This window comes from Trachurus trachurus (assembly GCF_905171665.1).
Source record: "Trachurus trachurus genome assembly, chromosome: 13".
Classification (NCBI taxonomy): Eukaryota; Metazoa; Chordata; class Actinopteri; order Carangiformes; family Carangidae; genus Trachurus; species Trachurus trachurus.
In genome coordinates this window covers 32439021-32448154 of record NC_139892.1, presented here as the reverse complement: position 1 = coordinate 32448154, position 9134 = coordinate 32439021, and the positions used below count along the sequence as shown (strand labels likewise).

Here is a 9134-nt window from a genome sequence, read left to right as displayed (position 1 = left end):
AAAAACAATGTTCTATTTAGTGTGTTCAACCCATCCATCCCTTTACCCACCTGACGCTTCACAACAAACGCTCATGTCAGGGGGGGAAGGAAGGAAGTGGGTTTAGAGCACCAGCTACTGGCTTAAGATGAAATCACACTGCAACATAAGCACATGGGATGGCATGAGGGTGAGAACACTCAAGAAACATTTTTATTATTATAAAAAGAAAAGAAAAGAAAGAAAGCTCCAGGTACAATGTCTGGTGGTCCAGACCCTGGGTGCAATGCTTTATGACAAACAGATAAAAAACGTTTCATACATCAAGTTGCTTTTGCCTTTAGGTACAAAGCGAAACATGAACACATTTCCATGGATGTGCAGGACAATTCTTTTACATCAAGGGATCTGTAGAACAATAAAAACATAGCAACTTTGATAGAAATAAAGTATACTTACATGAAATCCTGGAAGAGAGTGGGAAAAAATCCACCACCTGTGTAGCACTGATCAGCAACTGTACATAAAATGTGTTCGAACTTCTGATGTTCATTTCATTAAAAAAACAAAACAAAACAAAAAAAAACAACCTACGCTTGTGTGTGAAAATGTAAGAAAATGGTTGTTCCTGAGACGTGTTATGTTATTTCTTAGCAAATGAGATCTTCATGGCATTTGTTTGTGTGATCTTAAAGCCTTGCAGTGCGTCTCGTGCAGCACCAGCCTGCACTTCATTCTCAAACTCCACAAAGGCGATGTCGTGTCGACCGGGGACCAGACGCACCTCCTTGAACCCAGGGAACCTGGACACACAACGACACAGTCAGGTTCAGCCTTTTACCAACGGACAAATAACGTACAAGAGATTGCAGAAAATAAGTCGTTACTGACTGGTTGAAGAGCATGGACAGCATGAGTTCGTTCGTCTCCTCTGGCAGGTTGGTGAGGAAGAGGATGTGATTGGGAGGATTTTCTGCCACCTGTAAGGATGAAAGGCCATCAGAGGTCAGAATATAAACAAAAGGTTGAAATTTTATTTTTATTTAAGGAGGACAATGCACATTAATGGACATAATAAAATGTAAAAGTGCCAGTGTTAGCCAACGGCTAGTTTCCGACTGTAGTCCTCCTGGCAAGGTGTTAAAAGCCATTAAAATAAACACAAGGACATAACAACAGTTCATAAATTCATAAAACAGGAAGAACACACATGTATCCAACAGAAACCAACAGACAAAAAAACTACAAAGAGAGACAATTAACATGACGCTATTATGACAAAACAAAAAACAAAAAAGATTGTTTATGGATGGATAAGATGGATGAAGATGCAACAATGCAAGACAGGGTTTCTTGATTGAGTTGTGCTAGAATGGATTGGGAACACAATGAAACCAAAATATAGTACAGTGTGATAAAGTGCTACAGTGTGCAATAAAAATCTGTCAGGGATGGATAGATGAAATGGGGGTGCAGCAATGCAACAACCAGGGCATGGTAACATTACAATTACAACATGTACAGTGACAAGGTGAGACACGCTACCTGTTGAGGCATTTGTCCAGGCATCTGTCCGGGCATCATCTGACCAGGAGGCATTGCCCCCGGTGGCATCTGGCCAGGCGCCATCCCGGGAGGAGGCATCATACCCGGAGGGGGCATGTAGGGCGGCTGGCCGGGCATGTGCATCATGCGGGGAGCCTGGCTCATGGGGGGCATTCCCTTCAGAAGAGAAGAAGTAAAAAATGATGAGCAAGTCTGTCGCGGTGGTGGCATTTTTTCCAACCAACCAGTTCCTGTTCCTGATTTTGCACCAACTCGTGCCGTAAATGATCTCCACTCAAATCTGAGGAGCCCGTGTGCTATCGTTTACTCACTGTCAATTTCAATTATTTTGACCATCTAATCTGTCAGTAGACTGATAGAGGTGAGACAGATATTTGTGTTATTCATGTGAGCATATTGCCCCTTTCACATAAAAGTTCATATTAGCTAATTTTCATTATTTAGTCATGTCTATGTCTCTAAATGTTAGTTTCACTTTAGTTTTTTAGACTTTTATCATAAATGAAACTAGAACTGGTATAAGGGCCATTTGACTGATGAAGAAAAAAAAAAGGCAAATCCATTTTCAATCATCTGGTTCTCTGTCCATGCCAACACTGTGGTCACTGAACAGTTGACAGATGGTCCTTGATAACACCCGTCACAAAACTTGCTGCTGCCAACACAAATCCTACTTACAGGCATAGCAGCAGGTACGCCAGCAACCATGGGTGCAGCAGCTCCCGGTACACCTTTCTTAGCACCTCCTGCTTCGGGTCCCTTTATCTTCTTCTTCTCTTTTTTACGATCACGCTCCACATAAGTCCCCTTCATTTTAGCTATGATGTCCGAGTCCATCTTGGAATACTGGATACGCTGCAAGAAAAGACAGATGAGTGAAGACAGTGTATTTTCAAGTTAATTTCAGACATTTTATGACATCTCTACTACGCCATTAGATGGACTCTAATACCAGCTCCACTATGAAATACATCAGTGTAAACCAGGAGGGACAGTGAGATCCAAATTTATCTAACAAGCATATGAATTTACTGATATTTTTGCCAGTGCCCCCCAGCAGAATAAAACAATCTGTACTAACATTGCCAGAATAGGAAGCAGAAGAGATCCCTTGTTTAAGTGTGAGTCAATATTTTATAAAAATGTGTGTGAAGACGTTTTGATCTGTGCAAAGCTCTTTAGTAACTTGTTATGCACTGTCTGCTCAACCTACCATGGGTTTGTCATAGAAGGGAAATCCCTGCATGGATCTCAGAGCATTGGACGCGCTGTTTATCTCCTTGAAGATTACAAAGGCCTGGCCTTTCATCTTTATGTTTCGTGCGACCAAGATGTCCAAGATCTGGCCGAACTGTGAGAAAATGGCGTACAAAGACTTCTTCAACTCTGCAGACAAAAGACAAATGAGAGAAACCATTAGTTTGGTGTAATATACAGATACATTTCACGGGATGAGGGAGAGAGCTTGAAGACGAGGATCATGAACTTACCATCTTTCTTGATTTTCTCATTCAGGTTGTTGATGTAGATCGTATGGTTGAGCCGTACATCGGGGGTGGCCATCTTTCAACCTGCTGATGAGGGGTTGTATTCCGTAATAAAATTAGAATATGACTTTTAAACCAGTAAAAAAAAAATACAATTGCTATCTAATCGCTAACAGCTAACGAGCTAGCGTTAGCAAACAACGTGGGGTGGACGTTAGCCTGAGAGCTAACCGAAAGAAAACAGCTAAACTAAAGGTAAACTCGTCTGTTATTTACGCTTATGTTCTCCTGCTGTCGCAAAACAACTTCAACACGATCTGTATAAATCATCAAATGGGCTGCAGAGACTTAAATGTCCAAATAAAACGAGTCTCAACTCACCTCGAAACGATGAATGAAAAGCCCGGCCTCGCAAATCCCGTTCGCTGCTCTCGCGATATCAAAAAAATAAAACCTACAGTGTTTCCGGTGTTACAGAAAATCTGTCAGTGACCCATCAAATTTAGCATTTTATATGATAATTCCTCTATTTTGTAGCTGATGTTACCAACCGTGGTGCCACTACAGCATTATGACACAACTATACATTTTGATAAACAGCCAAAAAGTGATAGCAAACAGCTGAAATACAGCTAAAAACATGCATAGCCTACTAATTAAAGAGAGAGAGAGAGAGAGAGAGAGAAAAAAAACATCCACAAATTGTGAAAGAAAACAAAAATTGTCGGACAGATGCAAAGCTCCTACTCAGACACAGTACAACTAATTTTTCCTTACCATAAACAGATGAGGACTCTTTTCAGTCTGGGGTCAAGCAGGAATTCAGTCGAGCAGCACGGGGCGGTGTGACCGATGGTGACGAGTGATCCGGTGAGAAGAAGAAGAAGCGCGAGGCAGGCGAGCAGCTGCTGCCAAATATGGTCAAACACCGGTCGGTGCTGCTGTTAGCGGCGCGCGGTGCTCTGACAGGAGGGAGTGGGGCTCACTGTGGTAAATATGACAAGATAATCAGTGTGTGTGAGTGACAGAAGTTTACTGGACATTATTTTTTTTACAGTTAGGTTTATACCTGAATGTAGTTCAACCGAGTTAAGGTAACTTTAGTCCGTTTCGCCTTGTTTATAGCCACCAGAGCTGTTAGCATAGCTGTCAGAGTGGTGGGTGAGTTGTGTTTGCATCAATTAAAGTGATCATCGATTGTATTGTATATTGTATATTGTATTGTACACTTATTGATGGTAAGTTACAGTTTCAAGAGCTGCAAGTACTTGCTCTTTTTGCAGTTGCACAGAAATATTCTGATATTCACCAGTGTTTCCCCAAACTCTGTCAGGTTTAACACACAGGGAGCTGAGTGAAAATGTCAGTGCAGTGCCCCCTGTCATCGCCTCCTCCACCTCCTCCTCCTCCTCCTCCACCTGCTCCAGGTCCACCACCTCCACCTCCTCCAGCCTCATCAGATAAGAAGAAGAAGCTGTATCAGACTATAGCCAGCAGCAGCACTCCTGTAGAGGGGGACCACACAGAGGCCCGCTTACTGATCGGCCAAAGAGACAGCAGGTGAGATTTACTGTCACATCCCTACACATTCAGCCTGAATGTCTATTTATGTGGACTGTGGACAGTCGGCTCATTGTCTGCAATAGGAATAAATATTACATAAACAATAGGTATTTCTAAGCCACAATGAATGAAAAAAGGTAAAACAAACAAACAATATTATTAATCATAAAAAAGTTTATAGAAAAGAAAAGTAAAACACAATATCAAGGACTAACTCTCTGTCTTGTTTGATTTAATTTTACACATCAATGAATGCACAAGTGCTTAACATCCATAATAACAAATACATTACATCCTGCACCATAGACTGAGTTGTCGGACCGATATTAATTCTGCAAGTGTCTTATTTTAAACTGTTTACAATGAGACAGTGGGTACTACAGTGTCATTTTTCCACCTTTTCGTCATTCAATATTTAATAATATGTTATTTTCCCCTCATTAATCCATCTGGTTCAAAATCATCATATTCTTGGCAATAACATTTGACCAGCATTGTCCTGCTTGTTCTCATTACCTGAGTCAGTTTTAAAGATACGTATTTAATCAGAGTCAGAGTATCTTTATTGTCATTATTCTGGATAATGAAATTGTCTTCGGACCCACGGCTTAAAAACACAACATACAATACAATACAGTAATAAATAGAATAGAAGAGAAAATGATGTTTAAACAAATCATACTTTTGGTGATTTGGCATGAGTACAGTATGTATTTTTTTTGGAGGCAAATCGTTAATTCCTAATCTGCAAATGTGCAGTTTATTGACAGCTAGCAGCATCACGACCAAAATGTTTCAAGCTACGTAAATTTATCCTCAGATACGCATGATTGGGTCTGATAGGTTTATAGTGCAACTGTGATCTTAGATGAGAACATTCGGTTGATATCCGTCCTCAGACTGCTTTCAAAGAACTGTATTAGGTGGATGAGAATGAACAGGATTGTTTCAGACCGGATGTACACAGTAGGTTAATCTGAATCATTGTGTATCCTTTTCTTACAGCTTGCCAGACGTGAGGATCTCTTTTACTATTGTGTATTTATGATGTGTGTGGTTATGTATTTATGATGTGTGGTTATGTAGTTTTTGTGCTTCAGTTTTAGGAAGGACCTGCAGTGGTTACTGGTGAACACATACATGCCTTCCCTCATCCAAGATGGTCCACAGTAAGTCAGTAAACTACCGTGTCAGCCTCACAATTAATTATCAAGTAACACTCAGGTCTATATTTAACTGAGAAACTACTTTAATGATACAAATCACAATTGTTGTATGCACAGTGGGGCTATTGTTCCCTCAACCTACTATGTTTAATTGTTGTATGCACAGTGGGGCTATTGTTCCCTCAACCTATTATGTTTAAGTCATTAAACATGAAATATTTTCCAGGGTGTGACTGTGAATGTGTTATTGATTTACCTTTAAGGTGCGGTCTGGTGGCCCTGTGGATGGCTGCTCACCTTCGACAGCCGCAGCTCAGTATCGACATGGAAACTGTGGTTCAGACTGCACTGAGCCGGGGATACACGGCACAGGGTGAAATGTTTTCAGGTAACAAAAGAGTGTAAACTGTTTTGGTCCAGTCCATTTAAAAAAAAAAAAACCCAACAACAACAGCAAGTTGGAGTGTTTGTGTCTTAATGGATCAGATCAGAGGTTTTCTGATGTGACAAAATAAATACTGTGACATCATTACGAGCCAGATGCAGGATGTAATTTAGAAATGTGGAAGTTATATAATCAACTTGTTTTAGTGTTGCTTCACATTCACTCTCCATAAACTCTCACCCCTGTTTTCGAGTTTACGATGTTTGGTTTGTCTTTGTTTGTAATTTATGTTTTTATTTTTCTCAGCTAACTACATGGCCCTGCTGGCAGAAGAAGTTTGCGGCTGTAAGGCAGAACTGCTGTCTGGAGGTTTAAGCGGCAACAATGCTGCAACTATCGTCAGACACCTGTGGGGCGGACAGCCTGTTCTCATCCCGTATCCTCCACCCAAACCGAACCACAAGGAGCATATCGTACTCCTAATGTTAAAGCAAAACTGAAATCATGCTGATGTATTTTCAGGCTTCCTTAAAAAGACATTGTGTCATCAGAAGATGCACCAGTTTGTCCACTAGAGAGCAGCGACTAGTTAAACAAAAAAAAAATCAACTCTGAAACGCCATGTTTAGCATGTGTCTTAGTTACAATTCTTCTTAAACAAAAATGTAAGGGATTTATAGTAATAGTCTTTTATGTTAAAAAAACACCTGATGTATCATTATTAATATTTTTAATTCTAAGGTTAATGATATCTGCTTCGACCTTAAAAACCACAGTATCTGTCATGCTGTGCTAAAAGATTACAGGGAATTCTTTGACAGTATGTTCAGATATGATGAGGACTACAACCATGAGCCATGCCAGCGGAGCGGCCACAGGGCGCACTGGGCCGCCGCTTCAGGTAAAACTGAAGATCTCACCACAGGGATGTTTTAGTAAAGGTGGTTCAGAGTGTACTGTGAAAAGTGTGTCTTGAATTAACCTCATGAACTGAACCAGGATCAATGAGAAGTCAAACACCAGTCACGTCATCATTTGACAATCAAAGAATTAACACTATGATGCTGTATGTTAAGGCAAAGCTAATGTTTGCAGCCAAATAATTAATATCTACTTACACCAAAATTAGCAGCATCACTTCAGCAGCCCAAGCTAAAAAAAAGTTTATTTGTACTGTTATTGGTGCAATTTATATTGGATTACATGCAATTTATTTTTATGTAACTTTGACATTTCAAATTGAACCCTAGCCATATGATTAGTTTCATAACAGGAGTTAGTAAAGTAAATTAAAAATTGAAATGGAAATTTAGTTTCTCCATCAGTTGTGTTTTGTACATGTGACATAACAGTGAAAATGCTGTAGCTATAAATACCTTCACATTAGCTATGTGCCACTTGTCTGCACTGAATGTTTGGATGTGTAATTGTTGAGTTTCATTTTGACAGAGAGAAGAAAACCTGTAGGAAACTTACTATGATGCAACAGGCATGAATGAACATTTTTATTTGCTTTAATTTAATTGCAGTACATTTAGAAGAGCATGTTGTGATGAAGATACTGTATAGATGGAACATATTTGTAATTGTTTTGATCGGGTGTGTCTTGCACCAATGTGTTTACTCTTCATGGTGAAGACTGAAGACTTCCATCCGGAGTCCCAAAACATAAAAACAGTACAGTGTCAGAACAACAACAACAACACATAGTATTATAAAAAACGTAATGCAGACAACAACACACAACTTTAACGAAATAAAACATTGACATTTTGACAACACTTCCATTGGTAGGGGGACCAAAAGAGTTTCTGAGAGATAAAGTGCAAAAGTGCAAGTATGCGTGCATGTATGTAAACCACCATTATGAAACTTCCTGAAAATAAACTGGCGTTACAAAACACCTCTGTATAAAAACAACAGGATCTCACACAACTATTGCATCTGTGTTTCCCAGGTGTTCTCCTCGGGTTGGACCAGGGGAGTGTGAGTGAAAACCAGTGTGAGCCCGATCCCGGTCTGCCCTGGCTTCACCTGCCCCGTGGCACCAGTTGCTCTTGTCCAGTAAATGTCCCAGGACTCAGAGAGGTGCACATCCTGGCTAAGCAGGGTAAAAGCCTGCGCTACCAGCTGTGGAGCTTGGACTGCGTGGCTCAGAGCAACGAGCAGCTGAGGACGATGGGCCCTCAGAGGGCCGACGACGGGACCCGGTATGTGGTTCCTGAAGGAGGGGTGGAGGCCGGGCTGGCCGGACAGGCCGTGTTGCTCCACACGAGGACACGGGGCGACGCCGCCGGTGGACAGGAGCCAGCTGTGGCTTAAATGTTGGATGGAAGTCGCACCGAGAGGCTCCGCCGTGAACTATCAGGACGCAGCGTTGGTGAATGAGTCACAGGTGTGATCTAGTATCGCTGTTGATCCTATCAGAGGTGGATGATGTAATATTTACAGAAAGATTTGTCAACCATTAGGAGAATCTGATAAACCCAGGATACTATCTTCTTTATCTCTGGTTATATAACACCTCTTTGTGGAAATCATTAATAATACACTGCCTGTCAAAAAAAAACAAGTCACCACTTTGATTTAGATAATAGGTAAGAACCTCCCATTGGATAATTACTGCATGGGTGATTATGTTTTGTTTGGTCGTGGAAATCTTAATCTGTTTCAGAAGGGTCAAATTATTGGCATCAAGCAAATAAAACATCTAAGGAGACGGCTGAGACTAAAATTGGGTTAAAAACTGTCCAACGCAATATTAAAAACTGGAAGGACAGTGGGGAACCATCATCTTCATGGTAGAAACATGGTCCAATGTGACCACAGAGTCCAGACCTTAGCCCCAGTGAGAATCTTTGAAAAATAAATCCAATTTTGGACGGGAATAAATGTTGTGACATTGCAGAAGTTTATTGAAACGATGCCACAGCGAATGCGTGCCGTAATCAAAGCTAAAGGCGGTGCAATGAAATATTAAGAGTGTGA

The 9134-nt window shown here is 40.8% G+C and overlaps 2 protein-coding genes across 4 annotated transcripts; one reads left to right on the top strand and one right to left on the bottom strand.

The window, feature by feature from the left end:
- Positions 1 to 261: 261 nt before the first annotated feature.
- Positions 262 to 3840, bottom strand: snrpa (small nuclear ribonucleoprotein polypeptide A). 3 transcript variants are annotated; one of them, XM_083984402.1, is made up of 7 exons: positions 3810 to 3840; positions 3036 to 3119; positions 2759 to 2931; positions 2224 to 2400; positions 1525 to 1701; positions 871 to 959; positions 262 to 782 (listed from the first exon to the last, which is right to left on the bottom strand). In XM_083984402.1, the coding sequence occupies exons 2-7, from the start codon at positions 3106 to 3108 to the stop codon at positions 623 to 625; spliced, it is 849 nt and encodes a 282-aa protein (XP_083840528.1). In that variant the 5' UTR covers positions 3109 to 3119; positions 3810 to 3840; the 3' UTR covers positions 262 to 622. The 3 variants fall into 3 exon arrangements, with proteins under 3 accessions (XP_083840528.1, XP_083840526.1, XP_083840527.1); XM_083984400.1 differs by lacking the exon at positions 3810 to 3840 and adding an exon at positions 3414 to 3458; XM_083984401.1 differs by lacking the exon at positions 3810 to 3840 and adding an exon at positions 3414 to 3439 and having other exon boundaries at positions 3036 to 3116.
- A 515-nt stretch (positions 3841 to 4355) lies between these two features.
- actmap (actin maturation protease) lies at positions 4356 to 8861 on the top strand. The gene is made up of 6 exons (XM_083984362.1): positions 4356 to 4592; positions 5696 to 5764; positions 6025 to 6149; positions 6453 to 6582; positions 6977 to 7047; positions 8104 to 8861. Exons 1-6 carry the CDS (start codon positions 4393 to 4395, stop codon positions 8466 to 8468), a joined length of 960 nt encoding a protein of 319 aa, XP_083840488.1. The 5' UTR covers positions 4356 to 4392; the 3' UTR covers positions 8469 to 8861.
- Positions 8862 to 9134: the final 273 nt, after the last annotated feature.

Bases quoted from the DNA above. Each gene is read 5' to 3' on its own strand.
- actmap (XM_083984362.1), top strand. From the start codon at position 4,393: ATGTCAGTGCAGTGCCCCCTGTCATCGCCTCCTCCACCTCCTCCTCCT. The intron at 5,765-6,024 runs GTAAGTCAGTAA...TTTACCTTTAAG, and splicing joins CTCATCCAAGATGGTCCACA to GTGCGGTCTGGTGGCCCTGT. The intron at 6,583-6,976 runs GTATCCTCCACC...CAGTATGTTCAG, and splicing joins GGACAGCCTGTTCTCATCCC to ATATGATGAGGACTACAACC.
- snrpa (XM_083984402.1), bottom strand. From the start codon at position 3,108: ATGGCCACCCCCGATGTACGGCTCAACCATACGATCTACATCAACAAC. The intron at 2,932-3,035 runs GTAAGTTCATGA...TTTTGTCTGCAG, and splicing joins TGAGAAAATCAAGAAAGATG to AGTTGAAGAAGTCTTTGTAC. The intron at 783-870 runs GTCAGTAACGAC...TTGTGTGTCCAG, and splicing joins CTGTCCATGCTCTTCAACCA to GTTCCCTGGGTTCAAGGAGG.